This window comes from Lepidochelys kempii, chromosome 15 (assembly GCF_965140265.1).
Source record: "Lepidochelys kempii isolate rLepKem1 chromosome 15, rLepKem1.hap2, whole genome shotgun sequence".
NCBI lineage: Eukaryota > Metazoa > Chordata > Testudines > Cheloniidae > Lepidochelys > Lepidochelys kempii.
The window spans coordinates 3,326,098-3,345,800 of NC_133270.1; the positions used below are offsets into that span (position 1 = coordinate 3,326,098).

General features: G+C 49.1%; 1 protein-coding gene across 1 annotated transcript in view; it reads left to right on the forward strand.

The window, feature by feature from the left end:
• The window catches only part of LOC140898859 (uncharacterized), an 80,389-nt gene extending 60,888 nt beyond the window's left edge, over positions 1-19,501 (forward strand). The window contains exons 25-27 of the mRNA XM_073313381.1: positions 426-504; positions 1,643-1,858; positions 19,280-19,501. Coding sequence (XP_073169482.1) covers positions 426-504; positions 1,643-1,858; positions 19,280-19,501 — 517 coding nt within the window. The remainder of the gene's footprint in view (positions 1-425; positions 505-1,642; positions 1,859-19,279) is intronic.
• The last annotated feature ends 202 nt before the right edge of the window (positions 19,502-19,703 follow it).

A 19,703-nucleotide genomic window follows, 5' to 3' on the forward strand; every position in this document is an offset into this window, starting at 1 on the left:
AGGAGCTGGAACTGGAGTTTGCAGCCTTAGCTTTTTGTCCACTGACACTTGTCTTTACTCTTAAACTGGTGGCTGTTTGCCCCTCGGAGGGTGGCTGTTACTCCGGGGAATAGCGTAGGAATGTTTGGGATGGAGAAGGGTCTGTCTGGGCCAGTGGGGGGTTTGCCATGCAGAGGGATCTGGCCCTTGCTCCCATTCTCAGCTCGAATGTATCCGGAGAGAGCCTACACAGATCTCCGCTGCACTTCTCGAGTCCCAGCAGCATATTGCCCTCCGGTCACCATTCCGGTCAGCCATATGGCAGCTCCCCACCTGGACCCTCCTGTGGAGGGGGGGAGGTTAACTCACTCTGGCCAAGGAGCGACTAGGCTGCCTTGCCTTCTCGTGCCATCTGCCCATGAGGGAATGTGATCTTCCCCCCACAGGTGCTTCTCCTGGGACAGGCCCAGGGGCCTTCGCAGGAGTGTGGAGAGACTGGACGCAGAAATCGGGCGGCTTTCCACGGTAAAGGAGAAACACTCACCTCTGGCTAAAGGGAGGACAGTGAAAGGGCCCCGGCTGGTTCAGGGACCTTCTCTGCTTGGATCAGTCTCACTGGGAGGGCACAGGGCAGCTCTTCCTCGGCTTGCCAGGCATCGGAAGCTCCCAGCCAGGTTCTGGGCTGAGATGAGTCTGTGGAGCAGGGGATTGTAAAGGGCAAGGCAGCCTCTTAGGGAGAGACAAGGGAGATAATAGTCCAGGAGGCTAGAATCCAGCCCTGTGTGCAGAGTAGTGTCAGTGAGTAGCTGATGGGTGCTACAAGCTGCAGGGCTATTCCAGTGGCCCTAATATCTCCCAGGCACCTTACGTGTCCTGCAGCCATGTCCTCCAATGCTGTGCCCTGGGGAACTCACGGGCCAAGCAGAGGCAGCCAGGGCTGGCACTTGGACAGGGGGGTGGTGCTTCAGGAAGCTGCACTCCTCCTTCGGAGGCAGCTCTAACCCAATCCCAGCTGCAGGGAGCAAGGGCAGGAGGCCTGTGCGGCCGGTGGCGCTGTCTCTCACATGAACTGACCCCTTATGCTCCTTAGTGTATATGAGTCCTGAGCCCCAGTGTCCTGGCCCTATCCAAGCTCAGGTAATTCCATCCTGCCCTCCCCCCCCCCCGGCCCCGTGCCCCCTGCACTCTCAGTTGGATGCATTCTGCTTCATCTCTTGGTAGTGTGGCCGTGTGCTGCTAAACCGGTGCCCCGTTCCACCCCAGAGATGGCTGCATTTCAGGGTTCCCAAACCTCTCCTGCCTTGGGAGAGTGTTATGGTGCTTAACTAATTAGGGCTTGTCAGACCCTACTATGCCGCGACCCTGCACTAACAGCATGCAGCCCTGGTATTGTGTGTCCCACCCGGATGTCTCTCAGCACATTGGGGAAACTGAGGCTCGCTGCGCTGACATATCTGTGGTCACCCAACAAGCCTGTGGCAGTCAGGAACAGAACCCAGATCTCCTGGCCTACTTCCAGGCTCTGGCCCCCTGACTGTGCACCTCACCAGTGGCCAGGAGGGAGCAGCCCTGGTGTCTCCGGTGTGCTGGGCCCACATGCCTCCAGCTGGCCTCAGTGTGTTTTGACCCCCGGCTAAAGCTTTCTCCTTTCTCTTGCCCACAGGACCGGCACGAGCACACCCATCTCTGCCCGACCACCTCCTCCTCCCTGTGCACCGCCCCCCAACTTGGGGGGCGCAGCTTTGTGTCCTCGAAGATCCTGCGCCAACTGCAGGGCCGCGTGAGGGAGCTGCGAGCGGAGAACGCCCTCTACTGCAGGGGCAGCCTGGATGATCTTGCTGCCCTGCGGGCAGAGCCAGGCCAGACGGGCAGAGAAAAGGTAATGAGGCCAGCGCACTCACCTCAGCCTGGCCTGAGGGCCGAGCCACGAGCTGCAGGCCGTGACTGCCCGGTTCGGCTACCCAGCCGCCTACTGCATGGCAAGGCTCGCTGCAGCCATGACCTACCAGTGCTGGGTTCAGCGGCCCAGTCCTCGAAGGTATTGGGTTGTCTAACGCCCATTGAAAGCCATTTAGGTCCCTAAATACCTCGGAGGACCTGGGCTGAGTGTCTCTAAGCTCCCCTTCCTTCCCTGTCACTGTGGCTTTCTCAAACCCTCCCCCCTGCCCCGTGTCCTCGTCTCCACCCTCTTCCTGATTGTCTCCCACACTCCCAACCAAATCGCTTTCCTTCTTCCCCTTCCCTTCGGCAGTTATCTATTGGGCTCCATCTGCCATGGGCTGGGAGACCTTCTCACCCAGCTGTGTCAAGCTGCATGGGCGGGAAGGAGCTAAACCACAGGGAGCCCAGCTTGTGCGATTTTTCTCTTCTCCCTGCTTCAGAGGCGCCTGACACCAGCTCTCGTTCCCACCGGTCCCTGGGGCGAGCTATAGGAAGTAGCGCGAGTGCTGCTGGGGAACATGAAGCTGAGCAGGTGGAAGAGTCATCTTCTGTGGGCAGACCGTGGCGGTGCAGGACGGGCTATGGCAGGGGTGGAGTCGCTCCAGACGTCGAGGGTGTCCAGTGGCGCGCTCGCTGCTCCCGGGAGTCAGGAAAGAAGCCCATCACATGAGCTTGAGAAGAACCCAGGAGGTTCTCCGCTGTCACAAACCCTTGGCTGCTCTTCATGCTCCTGGGCTGTTTCCTGCTTGGTGAAGCCAAGGCCCTTGTTCCCTTCCGAGCAGACCCATTCCAGTCCATGGCTGAAGACGGGAGTGATCGGTTCAGAGAGGGGATCTAGGGCAGTACCGGAGCCATGCAGTGACTGTTCAGTGCTGGGGCCAGTCCAAAGAGCAAGTCCAGGCAAACACTGGAGCCCAAGTGGAAGAGTCTCCGCTGAGGCATCAAGGGGTTGGTGCTGCGGGTGCTGTGAGAGAAGGGGCGGAGAGGGTCTCATAGCCCCGGGGGTGCGGTGTGGAGTGATGTCTTTTCTGCTAGCAGTGGGAAGGTGGAGGAATGGGTGAGTGTGGGTGGCTCTGGCAGCTACAGGGCAAAGAGTTCCTGGTGTTGTGGCCGCTGGTATTCGTACGTGTCTGAAGGATGCCTTGGCATCCTTTAAACCCTATCCTAGCTCCTGTTCCAAGCAGGAGGTACTTTATGCTAAGCTCTTTGGGGCAGGGACTGTGCCTTCCTCCGTGTTTGCACAATGCAAGTGCTACCAGCATATGAATAATGGTGTTAACTCAGCAATCTGTGGGAAATTACCAAAACGATGATAATCCCTAGGTTGTCAATAGCACTTTTCAGCGGCAGATCTCAAAGCTCTTTAAAAAAGAGGTCAGCTTCGTTAGCCTCATTTTACAGATGGGGAAACAGAGGTATGGAAAGGTGCAGTGACCTGCCCAAGGTCACCCAGCAGGCCCATAGCAGAGCCAGGAATAGAACCCAGGTCCCCTGAGGGGGTCAGATATTCCAGAAGTACATGCATGCCCCTCCCAAGAGCAAGCCGAGCGGTCTGGGTACAGCGCTGGCTGGTTGGGCCGCAGCGTCTGAAGATGGCTCAGGATTCTGCATCTTGTTTTCACTGCTGGTTGCTAGCTGTCTGGGTCCCCGCCTCGCCTCCAAGTAGCCTCAGAGCCGTCTTTGCAACACCTCCTTGCAGCGCTTTGCCAGTTTTCAAAATGCAGCTGGGGGCAGTGTGTGTAAAAGTAGCCTAGATGTCAGGTATGAGGCCTGCAGCAGAGCCAGTCTCTGGGCAGCCTGATGAGTGCAGCTGGCGTACAGCAGGCTGCCGGACTGGCTGTATCCCGATTGGTGGGCAGAGGCTCAAAGCATTTGCCCATGGCTGTGATAGCTCCTGTTCCCGCTTGTTTCTAATCCTACTTGTGCCTTGCCTCAGTCCAGGTAATCCAGCTCTGACCCGGGCTCTGATTCTTGGCTACTGAATTGTTCCACCCACTAGGCATGACTGCCCATCTCCGGGGCTCTGAGACTGGGCAGAGGGTGAGTTCCCGGGGGGTCAGCACTGAGAAATGGGCCAGATAAGCTCGCCCCGCTGCAGCTGCCTTTGTAGATGTGCTGCTACCATCTAGCTTCAGTCCCTACACCAGCATCTTGTGTTTAAATGCCGATGGGGATGCTAGAGTGGCTGTTGATCAGGTTTTTGCCTCAGAGCTTCAATCTTTAAAAAGCCCAGTGTGTTAGTGTGAAAGGTGAGGCTTTGGCCTCCTCAGGGGGCCCACGGGATTTGTGGCTTTGGAGCATCTTGAAGACTAGCAGGCAGAGCACTCCCTACGCCTTGCAAGCCACGGTTAACCCACTAGTCCCAGCCCTGCTATTTTGTGACATTAATGTACCGTACCAGCACAATCAAGACATCTGTACCTCTTATTACATGCAGGGTGTTCCACTTTCTGTCCATGCCCATGGAACAGTATATTGCAACCATGGCTGTCGATACTCTGTATATGTTTGTATATAAACACACTACGGTATGCTGGGGGCTCCTGGTTTTATATGTGGGGGGGAGAGGGGTTTTGGGGGGAGTGGGGTGGTAATTTTGTAGGGATATGTTTTAAGAAACGCTTGTCAAGCAGGCCCCTCAGGGCAGTGTTTGAAGCCAGCATAAAACTGCAGCAGCAGTATGAGTGTGGGGGAAAGAAAACATAAAACAAGAGGACCCACAAATACTAAAGCTGTGTGACACCTTTGGCCCGAATAAATCTTTTATCCCCCACAAAATGGCTCCCAGTTGCATCAGTTTCTATTCACCTGTAATAACATGCACAGTTCTGCAGGAGGCAAATTGAACCCATCAGTGTCAGACTGTAGGAGCTGACCAGGGAGACTTGTTCCAAACTAACCCGCTTGCAATAGCATCACCATCATTTAAACTCTGCCAGTGGCAGAGAGACCCTACCAAAGGGGCCATAGGAGTGGAGCAGAGTGGTTTTCCATGATGCTAAGAGCTCAGGACTAGATCCACAAAGGGGACTTAGGCATGCCGGAGATCCTCAGCCCCCCTGCTCAGCTTCTACCTAAGCCTGTAGTTGGCAAGTGTCCCCAGGCGCCTCTGTGTCTAGTGGTGCATGTGCCCAGAGCCGCCCATGGTCTGACACCGTTGAGCCCCGATGTGGAGCTAGTCCTCAGCACCCAACATGCACCTGCTGTGCAGAGCAACGCTGGGCTTAGTCACTGGAGAAGGGTGTGGGGTCAGGAGAAAAGGGTGTGCATGGGTCTGCGGTAGGTGACAGAGCAAGAGGCTGTGGTGACTGTAGAGGGGTCAACATAGTACATTGGTCATAGTCAGGATCTGAACTGGCCAGCTTTGTCCCATAGCTGGTACTGTGCCCTAAGAACGGCAATGGCTGTTTCCCCCTGCATGGTCTGGCATAGTTGCCTGTAATCTGGGGATGTGCTCAAAGCACCTTGCTCTTCTGTGCTGGTAGGGAAGGAACCTGCCCATTCCATGCTGATAAACAACAGAGCGAGCACATTGCATTTTATGCTTTAATAAACAGCATTATAACAAAACAACCATCACACTTACATGCAAGGGGGCTGGATACAAGTGAGAGGAAAGGATTATAAATACATTTCAGTTGCTATTTCCACTCTCTATATACTAAAGCTGTGAGACCCACATCTATAAAGTTGTGTTTGAAATGGGAATGACTCTCCCTGCAAAACAAGTTCACAACCCCTGCAGTCCTGCCACCAAACTAAGCGCTCATCAACACAAGTAAGGTGCAGTGAAGCTTAACTTAAGACCTGCTGTATGCACAGTGAGAAAAGGAGGACTTGTAGCACCTTAGAGACTAACCAATTTATTTGAGCATAAGCTCTCGTGAGCTACAGCTCACTTCATCACAAAAGCTTATGCTCAAATAAATTGGTTAGTCTCTGAGGTGCCACAAGTCCTCCTTTTCTTTTTGCAGATACAGACTAACACGGCTGCTACTCTGAAACCTATCTGTAGGTGCAGTGTTTGTACGGCTGTAACTATGCCAGGTGGGGAGAGGGAGGTGATTTCTTACCAATCTAGTTCTACAGTAGAACACCTAGTGTGGAGCGTTATACTGTATAAAGTGCCTTAGTAGAGTATAATTTATTCCCCTTCCTGTATGGAATAAGCTATACCATTGTAAGCACCTTTACACTGGTTTAACTGCATCCATGTGAGGGGCAGGTGTACCGCCTTAACTATACTGCTATGCTGACGCAGCACTATGTCTGGGTGGAAACAATGCCTGTAGATGTGATTTTATGCCTATTTAGTTAAATCAATGCAAAACCCTCCCCGGACACACTCAGTAACAGCAGCTTATTTTGGTTTAGCTTAAGTCAACGGGGAACAGGTTACAGATAAACCCAAATGAGCCACTTTTACCTTGGCCTAAGAGGCATTTGTAGCTGTACCTGATTTAACAAAATCAGGTTAAGTTAAACTGCAACACCTTTCTTGTGCAGGCAAGATCTAAGGATCCCAGTGCTAAGAGTACCTAGGGGAAAGCAGTCAGTGCTTGTGAACTGGACTGGCAGCTAACAGCAGGCACATGGGCCCAGACTTTTAAAGGTGCTTATGTACCTAGTTCCCATCGATTTCAATGGCAGTTAGGCATCTCAATACCTTTAAAAACCTGGTCTATAACTCCTTGTGTTGCAGAGAGATGGCAGCTGCCTGAATGCAACCCACCTTCCTTTATGACACTGAATTTTGAATAGAGCTGTCAAACAATTAACAAAATTAATCGTGATTAATCACATAATTAAAAAAATGAATTGTGATTAATCACACTGTTACACAATAATAGAATACCATTTATTTAAATAGTTTTGGATGTTTTCTACATTTTCAAATATATTTAATTACAACACAGAATACAAAGTGTACAGTGTTCACTTTATATTTATTTTTGATTACAAATATTTGCACTGTAAAAAAAAAATAGTATTTTTCAATTCAACAAATACAAGTGCAATCTCTTTATCATGAAAGTTGAACATACAAATGTAGAATTATGTACAAAAAAACCCCTGCCTTCAAAAACAAAACAAAGTAAAACTTTAGAGTCTGAAAGTCACTCAGTCCTACTTCTTGTTCATCCAATCACTAAGAGAAACAGAAAGAAAAGGAGTACTTGTGGCACCTTAGAGACTAAAAAATGTTAGTCTCTAAGGTGCCACAAGTCCTCCTTTTCTTTTTGCGGATACAGACTAACACGGCTGCTACTCTGAAACCTAAGAGAAACAAGCTTGTTTATATTTACTGGAGATAATGCTGCCCGCTTCTTAATTACAATGTCACCTGAAAGTGAGAACAGGAGTTCGCATGGCACTGTTGTAGCTGCCATCACAAGATATTTACATGCCAGATGCCCTAAACTTTCAGAGCTTCGGCCATCCTTCCAGAGGACAGGCTTCCATGCTGAAGACACTTGTTAAAAAAATAATGCGTTAATTAAATATGTAACAAAAAACCCTACATTTGTAAGTTGCACTTTCACGATAAAGAGATTGCACCACGGTGCTTGTATGAGGTGAATTGAAAAATACTATTTCTTTTGTTTATCATTTTTACAGTGCAGATATTTGTAATCAAAAATACTATAAAGTGAGCTGTCTATGCTTTGTATTCTGTGTTGTAATTGAAATCAATATATTTGAAAATGTAGAAGAACACCCAAAAATCTTTAATAAATTTCAACTGGTATTCTATTGTTTAACAGTGCAATTAGTCACGATTTATTTTTTTGAGTTACTTGCATGAGTTAATAACTGCAATTAATCGACAGACCTAATTTCTAAATGTTTACTCTTATGTTGCTATCAAATTGGCCTTTGAATAAGGAACCAATCAGCCTCGGGATTCCTTTTGTGTTATGCAAAGCAGCCCTGGATAAAGACAATCCACCAACCTGAGCCATGTGACTGACATAAACCCAGCGAGCGGGAATGAAAGGTCATGTGATGGGGAACGGATGGGTGGGGATTAAGATATTTTGAACCTAGTCCCAATTCCCAAAGGCTCTATGACTTCATGCTCATCCAAAGCCTGGTAAGCAGCCTGTGCATCCCATCACCAAAGAGGCCAGATGTATATATCCTGACTTTAGCAAGGCTTTTGATGCTGTCTCGCATGACCTTCTCATAAACAAACTAGGGAAATACAACCTAGGTGGAAGACCGCTCCCAGAGACAAATTATCAGTGGTTCATAGTCAAGCTGGAACGGTATATCAAATGGGGTACCACAGGGATCAGTTCTGGGTCCGGTTCTGTTCAATATCTTCATCAACGATTTAGATAATAGCATGGAGAGTACACTTATAAAGTTTACAGACAATATCAAACTGGGAGGGGTTGCAAGTGCTTTGGAGGATAGGATTAAAATTCAAAATGAGTTGGCCAAACTGGAGAAATGGTCTGAAGTAAATAGGAAATTCAGTAAGGACAAATGCGAAGTACTCCACTTAGGAAGGAACAATCAGTTGCACACATACAAAATGGGAAATGACTGCCTACGAAGCAGTACTGGGGAAAGGGATCTGGGGGTCATAGTGGATCACAAGCTAAATATGAGTCAACAGTGTAACACTGTTGCAAAAAAAAGCAAACATCATTCTAGGATGTATTAGCAGGAGTGTTGTAAGCAAGACACGAGAAGTAATTCTTCCGCTCTACTCTGCGCTGATTAGGCCTCAGCTGGAATATTGTGTCCAGGTCTGGGCTCCACATTTCAGGAAAGATGTGGTCAAATTGGAGTAAGTCCAGAGAAGAACAACAAAAATTATTAAAGGTCTAGAAAACATGACCTATGAGGGAAGATTTAAAAAAACCCAATTTTTTCAGTCTCAAGAAGAGAAGACTCAGTGGGGACATAACAGTTTTCAAGTACATAGAAGGTTGTTACAAGGAGGATGGAGAAAAATAGTTTTCTTTAACCTCTGAAAACAGGACAAGAAGCAATAGGCTTAAATTGCAGCAAGGGAGGTTTAGGCTGGACATTAGGAAAAACTTCCTAACTGTCAGGGTGGTTAAGGACTGGAATAAATTGCCTAAGGAGGTTGTGGAATCTCCATCATTGGAGATTTTTAAGAGCAAGTTAGACAAACTCCTGTCAGGGATGGTCTAGATAATACTTAACCCTGCCATGAGTGCAGAGGACTGGACTAGATGACCTCTTGAGGTCCTCTCCAGTCCTGTGATTCTATGATATTCTAGGATGCCTTCTCTCACTGAGCTGCAGCAGCTATCCACGTCTAAGTGACTACGTGAGCATCTGGGTCACCCTCCTGTACTATCTTGGACTAGTGCTGCCCGGAATTGGGGAGTGGGGTCAATCCCCCCCCCCCCACACACACACACACACAGCTCCCAGGGAGTCCATGTAAGGGAAGTAGGATTCAGGAATGGGTTAAAGATGCAGACAAGGCCTTAATTAGCCCTGCTGTTCCTGCACCTGGGGAAGGGCAAAATTATCAAGAAGGAAGCCCAACAGCTGGAAGGGGGAAGCCAGGAGGAAGTCCTGGGTCTGACAGAAGGAACGAGGACCCAGGAAGGGCACTGACCAGGCTGCTAGCAGTGGGCCCTAACGGCCGAGAGGCATGAGTCCTTGGAAAGAGGCCCAAGTGACCGAGGTGGTTGCAGGAGGTAGAAAAACTAGGCCAGAAGTAAACAGAGGCTGCAGGAGATGAAGACTCTTGGTGTGGTGGCCACAAAAGAGGGTGCAGTGAGGATGAGTGACTGGAATGGACTAAGGTGGTGAGTGTGCTGGGGCTGGAGACGCTGGGTAACACTGTTAGATTTGTCATTGTTTTCAGAATCCCAGGGGAAGGCCTGAGGGCCCAAGCAGGGGGCCCACAGATACTGAGACTGTGGTTTCGACTCGGAATTTGGTACCTGAAAGGGTGAACTCGCTGGAAGGTTAACTTGTTGGAAGCGGTGAACCACTAGGTGTCCAGAAAGGCTGCTGACAGGGGCAGGGAGAAGAAGAAACTTGCTATGTGGGCTCAGGCTCCAGGGCGCGCACCAGGCAGCGGGCTGCTCTTTCACGGGATTTTTGCCATGAAAAATTGATCATTTTTTTTCACTTTTATGTAACTTTGCCCCAGAAAACTTAGACTTTGTCAAAAACTGCTTATTTTTTGGCTGAAAGCTTCCAAAAACTGAAAGTTTTCCAGTTTAAAAAAAATGCTCAAGGAAAGCAAACACTATTCCACTCTTGATGGAAATGTTTTGAATACCCATAGCTGAGACTAGCAGTCTTGCCAGATGGTAAGCCTTGTAATATTTGGTCCCTTTCCTAAAGCCCAATGGCTGGAATCAGGTTATAAACTGAGGTTCTCAGTTATCACCTTTAAAAAAAAGTTTCTAGTCCTGATGGCTGCAGAGAGATGGTTCAGGTGTAGAAAGAAACTTAGAAAAAAAATAAAATTTCCCCTGAAAGTCTGTTTCCAAATTAAGTTATCTCCCATCCAAAAACATTTGGCAATATTTTTTTAACAAGTAGCTGCAACAATAAAACATAACCTCAGTGTGAGCTTTTTCCTCCAGGCTGTGTAATCCCGGCAGGACCTTCTGCATCCCAGACTCATTCCCTGTGCCCAGAAGGCCTCCAGAGCATTGGTGGAAATTAACAGGACATGCGGCAGCACAATGAGTCAGCTGGACCCACTCAGACAGTTTTTTGCAGGGTTCCAATAGAAGAGAACTGCCACCCTGTTACGGGAACCAATTGTGCAAATATTCACATTGGCGTACTACTCACATGAGTCAGGGGTCTTCAGATGGGGAAATTCATTTCATGCAGAAGGCCTGTGCCTGGCTTATGTACCACTTAAGCCCTTATAGGGAGTACATGATGCTGGCCTTTTGCGGAGAAGTGAATTTCACCACAGTGGGAGTAAGGGCTTCATTCTCATGCCCCTGCCACTGAGAACCTCAAACACCTGATCACTTCACACTCCGTGCCAGTCAGTTTATAATATTTGCTACTGTGTAGTCATTGAACATTGAACTTCACTTGTCTTGCAGACCTCACTGAGACTTAAAAAAATCTAGCCAACCCTCTTGACTCAGCTATGCTATACTGTAATATATTGTCTGTAGGGCTGCATAAGAAATTCTTGTTTGTATCATCAATTACATTCATTGGCAAATCTTTTTATAATCAAGAGAAATCCTGTTTGTAAAGGGATAAGCACAAGAGGATCGCACTTAACTCTGCATTGCCTGGCTTTGGACAGCTTGTTTTCTCAACCTCAACGTTCCACAGCACTAGTTTTCTGCATGGAATTTCCTTGTTCGTTCCCAATTGTCCCAAAATACGATTATTCTTTTTTCTTCATGAAACAAGTCTTCCACCCTCTAGAAATACTGCCAATGGCACTTCCCGAACGCTGCCTTTCCGAGGTCACGGAAACACATCTGCCTTCAACGGCTAGCTCTTTTTGTTAAATGCAGCCAGGTCCTATGGTGCGTGGGTTTTCTGATGTTTTCTCAGATGCGCGTGTCGTCTAAAGCCTCTCTCACACTCAGGACACTTATAGGGTTTGTCTGTCATGTGGATTTTCTGATGCTGAATGAGCGTCGAGCTCCTGCTGAAGCTTTTCTCACAGGTGGGACATCGATAAGGTTTTTCTCCCGTGTGGATTCTTTGATGATCTATGAGACCCGACTTCTGAGTGAAGCTTTTCTCGCACTCATTGCATTTAAAGGGTTTCTCTGCGGTGTGGCTCCTCTGATGCGCCATCAGCTTGGAGCAGTGGACAAAGCATTTCTCACATGCAGAACACTTGTAAGGCTTTTCCCCTGTATGGGTTCTGGAGTGTTTAGTAAGGGTTGTGCTGGAGCGGAAGCCTCTCTTGCACTCGGGACACTTAAAGGGCCTCTCTCCTGTGTGGACTCTGCGGTGTTCAACAAAATGGGATCTCCGAAAGAAGCTTCTCTCGCATTTGCCGCACTGGTAGCGTCTTTCCCTTCCAGGGTCGCTCCTGGAGGCGTTTGGCTGATCAGAGGGGCTGTCCTCCTCCACAGCGCCCTCCTCCGTATGGACTCGGAGGCGGTGCTCGCTGAGGGCCGAGCTGCGGCTGAAGCTCTTCTCGCACTGGGGACATTTGTAGGGTCTCTCTCCTGTGTGGATCCTCTGGTGCTCAATGAGCCGGGAGCTGCGGCGGAAGCTCCTCTTGCATTCAGGACACTGGTAGGGTCTCTCCCCTGTGTGGATCCGCCGATGCTCGGTGAGGTGTGAGTTCCGCACGAAGCTCCTCTCACACTCTGGGCACTGGAAGGGGCGCTCCCCTGTGTGGATTCTCTGGTGCTTGATCAGGTGTGAGCTCAGAGCAAAGCTTTTCCCACACTCTGTGCATGTAAAGGGCCTCTCTCCGGTGTGGCTCCTCCGATGCGCAATCAGCGCCGAGCCCTGCTTGAAGCTCTTCTCACACTCGCTGCACGTGAAAGGCCTCTCGCTCGTGTGGGTCCTGTAGTGGGTGGTGAGGGTTGAGCGGTTCCCAAAGCTCTTCCCGCACTCGCCGCACTGATGGGGCTTTTTCCCAGTGTGGACCCTCTGGTGCTCCGCCAGCCGCGAGCCTCGGCTGAAGCTCTGCTGGCAGTAGCTGCATGTATAGGGCCTCTCTCCGGTGTGGACTCTGTAATGCTGCAGCATGCTCGTGCTCTCTGCAAAGCTCTTCTCACACCTGGTGCACTTGAAGGGCCTCTCCCCCGTGTGAATTCTCTGGTGTTTGATCAGTCTGGAGCTCTGGCTGAAGCTTTTCTGGCACTCAGAGCATTTGTAGGGTCTCTCCCCCGTGTGGAGTCTCTGGTGTTCCATAAGCTTTGAGCTCCGACTGAAGCTCTTCCCGCACTCGGGGCAGCTGTAGGGTCTCTCACCCGTGTGCACTTGCTGATGCTGAATAAGGTGTGCACGCCGGCCGAATTCCTTCTCGCAGGTGGGGCACTTATGGGGTTTCTCCCCAGCATGGGCTCTGAAGTGAGAGGTTACATGCGACGGGTAAGGAGAGCGTTCACTGTATTCCATACAGCAGTGCAGCCTCTGCTCGGGGGGGGTTCTCGCGGAGGCAGCGGCATCTTCCACTTCACTGAACCCTCTGCCACACCGATTCGCTCCACAGCTTCGGGTTCCTGCTGGCTTCCCCTGCTGTCCTTCTGAGCCAGGCTGACCCTTGCCCACACCCCCGCTGCAGTCTGGGAAAGCACTTGCCCTGGCTCGTGGCGAGGCCCTGTGCTTGCCCAACCTCTCTGGAGACTCCTTGTCATTATTTCTTGAGACAAGCTCATTGGCTGGAATAAAGGGGAACCCAGAGCTGAATTAGTGCATGCACACAGCTCAATGGCTACTGAACTTATTTCATAAATGCCTAAGATAAATATATTTACGGTAAGTCCTGTTTTCAGAAATGATTTAGATACTCCAGAGCCTTAGGCTTGGTCTGCACTACAGAGCTAGGTCGACAAGGCAGCTTACGTCGACCTAATTACGTCAGTGTCTACGCTACAGCCTTGCTCCTGCCAACGTAAGTACCCTACTACACTGACATAACTCCACCTCCACAAGAGGCATAGGACTTATGTCGGTGTAGTTAGGGCAAAGCAGGGTTTGTGTAGATACTATTACTTACATGGGCTGTTCGCTGTCTCTGCCGGAGCCATGAAACTGACAAGAAAGCTGGCTCCAGGCTCCCCTGCCGGGCTGCTGCGGAGTCTCCACTCCAGGCTGGGCTGCTCCCCGTGGTTCCAGTTCCCCACTCCCTGCCGAGAGCACGGCAGCCACCCAGGCTGCTGGCTTGGGCTGCCACCCTGGCTCCCCACTGGGAGCCCAGCTGTCCCCCATGGTCCTGGTTCCCTGCTCCTCACTGGGACTATGGCAACCAACCAGACTGTGGGCGTGAATCTGCCCACCAGAGGCAAGAAGCCCTGAATGGCTTCCCCCCCACTCCCAGCAGGGACCCAAAAGCTGGGGGAGGGTAGCTGTGCCCCTGGTGCTCAGTCCCCTACACTGTCCCTCTCCAATCCGTAGAAGTGCTCCTGGTGAGGGTGCACAGCACTGTGGCTGTAAAACGACCTAACCTGGGTCGATTTAAGACTGTAGTGTAGACATGCCCCATACCTCATCGAAGTCAATGGGACTTAGGCCTAAGGGCTAGATCCACAAAAAGACTGAGGTGCCCACTGGAATCCTCAGCCCCAGATTAGGTGTCCAGGCTCCCTACACAAGGCATGAGAGTCAGGTACCTAAGAATGCGAGTTACAGGAGACAGCAAGCTGGGCGTTTCGCTGCTTAAGTTAACCAGTAGGAAATGCTGACGAGAGGGCTGGGGCTCAAAGGTCATTAGAACCTTTAGAGATGTCAAGAGTAACAAGAAGGGTTTCTTCAGGTATGTTGGCAACAAGAAGAAAGCCAAGGAAAGTGTGGGCCCCTTACTGAATGAGGGAGGCAACCTAGTGACAGAGGATGTGGAAAAAGCTAATGTACTCAATGCTTTTTTTGCCTCTGTTTTCACTAACAAGGTCAGCTCCCAGACTGCTGCGCTGGGCATCACAAAATGGGGAAGAGATGGCCAGCCCTCTGTGGAGATAGAGGTGGTTAGGGACTATTTAGAAAAGCTGGACGTGCACAAGTCCTTGGGGCCGGACGAGCTGCATCCGAGAGTGCTGAAGGAATTGGTGGCTGTGATTGCAGAGCCATTGGCCATTATCTTTGAAAACTCGTGGCGAACCGGGGAAGTCCCGGATGACTGGAAAAAGGCTAATGTAGTGCCAATCTTTAAAAAAGGGAAGAAGGAGGATCCTGGGAACTACAGGCCAGTCAGCCTCACCTCAGTCCCTGGAAAAATCATGGAGCAGGTCCTCAAAGAATCAGTCCTGAAGCACTTGCATGAGAGGAAAGTGATCAGGAACAGCCAGCATGGATTCACCAAGGGAAGGTCATGCCTGACTAATCTAATCGCCTTTTATGATGAGATTACTGGTTCTGCGGATGAAGGGAAAGCAGTGGATGTATTGTTTCCTGACTTTAGCAAAGCTTTTGACACCGTCTCCCACAGTATTCTTGTCAGCAAGTTAAGGAAGTATGGGCTGGATGAATGCACTATAAGGTGGGTAGAAAGCTGGCTAGATTGTCGGGCTCAACGGGTAGTGATCAATGGCTCCATGTCTAGTTGGCAGCCGGTATCAAGTGGAGTGCCCCAAGGGTCGGTCCTGGGGCCGGTTTTGTTCAATATCTTCATAAATGATCTGGAGGATGGTGTGGATTGCACTCTCAGCAAATTTGCGGATGATACTAAACTGGGAGGAGTGGTAGATACGCTGGAGGGGAGGGATAGGATACAGAAGGACATAGACAAATTGGAGGATTGGGCCAAAAGAAATCTGATGAGGTTCAACAAGGATAAGTGCAGGGTCCTGCACTTAGGATGGAAGAACCCAATGCACAGCTACAGACCAGGGACCGAATGGCTAGGCAGCAGTTCTGCGGAAAAGGACCTAGGGGTGACAGTGGACGAGAAGCTGGATATGAGTCAGCAGTGTGCCCTTGTTGCCAAGAAGGCCAATGGCATTTTGGGATGTATAAGTAGGGGCATAGCGAGCAGATCGAGGGACGTGATCGTTCCCCTCTATTCGACATTGGTGAGGCCTCATCTGGAGTACTGTGTCCAGTTTTGGGCCCCACACTTCAAGAAGGATGTGGATAAATTGGAGAGAGTCCAGCGAAGGGCAACAAAAATGATTAGGGGACTGGAACACATGAGTTATGAGGAGAGGCTGAGGGAGCTGGGATTGTTTAGCCTGCAGAAGAGAAGAATGAGGGGGGATTTGATAGCTGCTTTCAACTACCTGAAAGGGGGTTCCAAAGAGGATGGCTCTAGACTGTTCTCAATGGTAGCAGATGACAGAACGAGGAGTAATGGTCTCAAGTTGCAGTGGGGGAGGTTTAGATTGGATATTAGGAAAAACTTTTTCACTAAGAGGGTGGTGAAACACTGGAATGCGTTACCTAGGGAGGTGGTAGAATCTCCTTCCTTAGAGGTTTTTAAGGTCAGGCTTGACAAAGCCCTGGCTGGGATGATTTAACTGGGAATGGGTCCTGCTTCGAGCAGGGGGTTGGACTAGATGACCTTCTGGGGTCCCTTCCAACCCTGATATTCTATGAGAACTGGGATTCACAACTGCGAATCCTCTCCTGAAGTTCGGTGCCTAAGCCAAGGCAGCCCTTTCTCACAAACAGCCAGACTGAGAACCCCACCCCATTATAGCCAGTAACCCAGCGGTTGGGGCACTCATCTGGGAGATGAGACCTATTTTCAAATCCCCACTCTGCCGGAATTGGAGCACGGACATAAACTTGGGTGCAAACCTCTGACCAGTGCCCTAACTAGCACTTGGGTGTTCTGGGCTGGCTTTGTTCAGGTTAGCTGTGCTACGAGAACACCTACTGGACTGGGCCCCACAGGCAAGAAACACCTAACTAAATAATCCTATAGGGGCTTGGACATGAGCTAGGATGCTGAGCAGCTTGGCAGCCTCAGGAGTTACCTGGACTTGTGCCTGTCCTCCAGCAAAAACTTAGCCCCCAGGGAACTTCACCTGCAGAAACACTGGCACTTGCAGGGTTGGCCAGAAGCTAAAAAGGGGTTCTGAGGATCGCTCTGGCACCTAGCCACTGGAGTTTGGTGCCAAAGTCCCTTTGTGGATCTAGTCCTAAATCACTTCTGCAAATGGGACTTGGGCTCTTTGGAAAATGCTGCCCATCATCTACAACAGAATATCTCAGCAGCCTATTTAATGAACCTGAATCTGGAATTCCAAACAACCATCTAATAAATGCATCATGATCCTACTGCTGTTCATAGACTACCACTTATTTTCTCTGTTTTGTGTGTCTTGTACAAGCAGACAACACTTAAAATTGACACCTCTCAAGCATACACTGATTGTTCCTAAATCTCAATCTTGCAAGAACAAGCACCAGCTGGAATTTAGTTGCCATTTACTGAAAATGAATAGGATTCCTTTATAGAGTATTTGATTAATCCTAGAAAAATCTCTCTTATGTGTGCTAAATATTCTGTAAACTGGAATATGCTACAGGATAACTTGTTTATTCTTTTGTAGGACCTTTTTTATTGTTTATAAGAAATCCTGAAATCAAGTGTTTAATAGAATAAATAACTGAACTAATATATCTATTGCAACCATCAGATTAAGGAAGATTAATTGGAAATGGAATCCTGTGGAAGAGGGAAGCTTTTGAAATACCCAGACAGACAAGTATCAGCCAATTAACTGATCTGGCTGCTTAGAAGGTTATCCGACATTTTCCCTGCCCCGCTCTCTTCCGGGCTGTTACCTATGCAACATGGAGAGCTATCTAGGGCCGTGGTTCTCAACCAGGGGTCCAGGGCCCCCTGGGGGGCCATGAGCAAGTTTCAGGGTATCCACCAAGCAGTGCCAGCGTTAGACTTGCTGGGGCCCAGGGTAGAAAGCTGAAGCCTCACCACATGGGGCTGAACACCGCGGCCCTGAGTCCCGCCACCCAGGGCTGAAGCCAAAGCCTGAGCAATGTGGCTTCGTGGGGGCCCCTGTGGCATAGGGTCCCTGGCAAGTGCCCTGCTTGCTACCTCCTAACACCTGCCCTGGCTTTTATATGCAGAAAACCAGTTATTGTGGGACAACTGCAATTGAAGGAGGCGGTTCCTCTGAGCTCATATAAAATTTATATAGATTGCATCAACAATCAACTGTTCTCAGTGAGGAGTAGGCATGTCTGTGTTCCTTGCTGGAGAACAGCTAAGAGAAAAGAAAGGCAATCCAAGCCATTAGAGAACGCTCCCAATCCAAAATCACATCACACAGCACATTGTCTTTGGTCAGGACCCCGCTCCTGAAAATCACTGATCTTTAGTGACTGCAAGCATGAAAACAAAGAAACTAGAGAGGTGTCCCTAGTGCTATATACCTCACTGCTGGACCCTCTGTATGCACTGTCCAGCAAAGAAGTGCAGGTACACATGGCCTCCTCTTCAAAAGTGTCCACTGATTTGGGGTCCCTGAATTGCTGGATCCCCAAGTGGAGACATCTCTCTTCTGATTTTTCAGAGGTTTTCAGCATGAAAATAAGGCACGTGGTGCCTTGTGCCAAGATTCAGGTACCCAGAGTCAGTGGGCATTCTTCAAAAAGATGACCATGAGCTCATTACGTTTATTAGTGTCCCTCTGGGCTTCTGGGGATATCTCACAAGAACAGTGAGCATTATATTGCTCGTTAAGCTTAGGTGCCAGACAAGTCACTTCAACTATACTGTAACTAGGAAGGGGGGTGGGAAGAGAATTACTTAGCCTGTATAAGTAAGGACAATGATACAGGCCTGACAGGGCTGAGAAGATCGTGGAGCTAGATATGCAAGTTAAGAGGATGGGGCCATGTTAGCGTTTTGGATCCAGAGTTTTGGTTTAACCCATTCTGAAGATGGAGACCACACGCAAGCCAATCCAACTTCAGATTGCAAACACCCTCAAGGTATGGGGGAGTTCAGATCCAGGGCTTGTCACTTGGGTTCATTAGCATGAATATTTTATTACTATGCAAATCAGAATGCACAGTGTATTACTATGCAAGTAAGTATGCAAATTTTCATTACTATGGAAACTGTGTGGCAAATTTTATTACTGTGAAAATTAACATGCATATTTTTATTAGTATGCAAATTGGAATATTAAAGGATAATACGAGGCCAAATCTTTTGGTCCTCCAGTAGTTTTAGTCAGTCCTTACTTCAGTGAAGGCTTCTTTTGAGGAAACACCGAGTCAGAACCAGACAAGCCAGAATCAGCCAACTTTTTACTAGGCAGCTTTTGAAAGATGCAAATAACTGTTAAAGTGTAAATTGTTACACACCTGAGGAAATGTACCTAGAACTGCCTCCTTCCCCTGAGTCCTGGCAAGTCTGGGCACATGGCTCTTCCCCTTGTTCTATCAGCCAGATAAGGGCAGGTTTGGTAGCTGCATGACCTGGCACTGGAGAAGAATGAACATTAGAAAAAAACTCATTTCATATTTTCTAGGGGACAAAATAAACAAACAAACTTTTCCAATGAACCTTTTGGGGATGGGAAAATTGGGTTTTTGACTAAACACTTTTTTTTGGTGAGAAGGGTCTGCTTGCTGCAGAAACTGTTGTTTAGGTGAAAACTTGAATGTCTAAAACCAAATATTTCCATTCTGAAGAGCTGCCACAGAGCCCCATGCTCCCATCCGCCTCTACGGGCTGGGCTCCCCAGCAGGACTTTTGTCTCCCATTATGCAGCACAGCAATGTGACCACCCCGGTGCACCACCTCCCCTCAACGAGACAGGACACCACTGTGCATCGTGGGAGATATAGTCCCATCAGAGACCACAGCCTACAGAACAAAATGGAGAATGGGACACTTGAACTACAACTCCCAAGGCACTGCAGCATCATTTTCCAAATAGAAATATTTTGGGGGTTTGATTTTCGGTGGGGAAAGCCCCACGGAATATTTTGACAAAACCTATTTTTCATTTTCATCTACATTTTCTGCAGGAAGAAAAGACCAGAACACTTTCCAACCAGATATCCGAGGCCTGGTCTACAGTACATGGTTATTTCGGAATTAGTCGAGTTAATTTGAAATAAAACTGATTCCGTCCACACGACCAAACCGCTTTTTTTGATTTAAAGGGCTCTTTAATCCGATTTCTGTACTC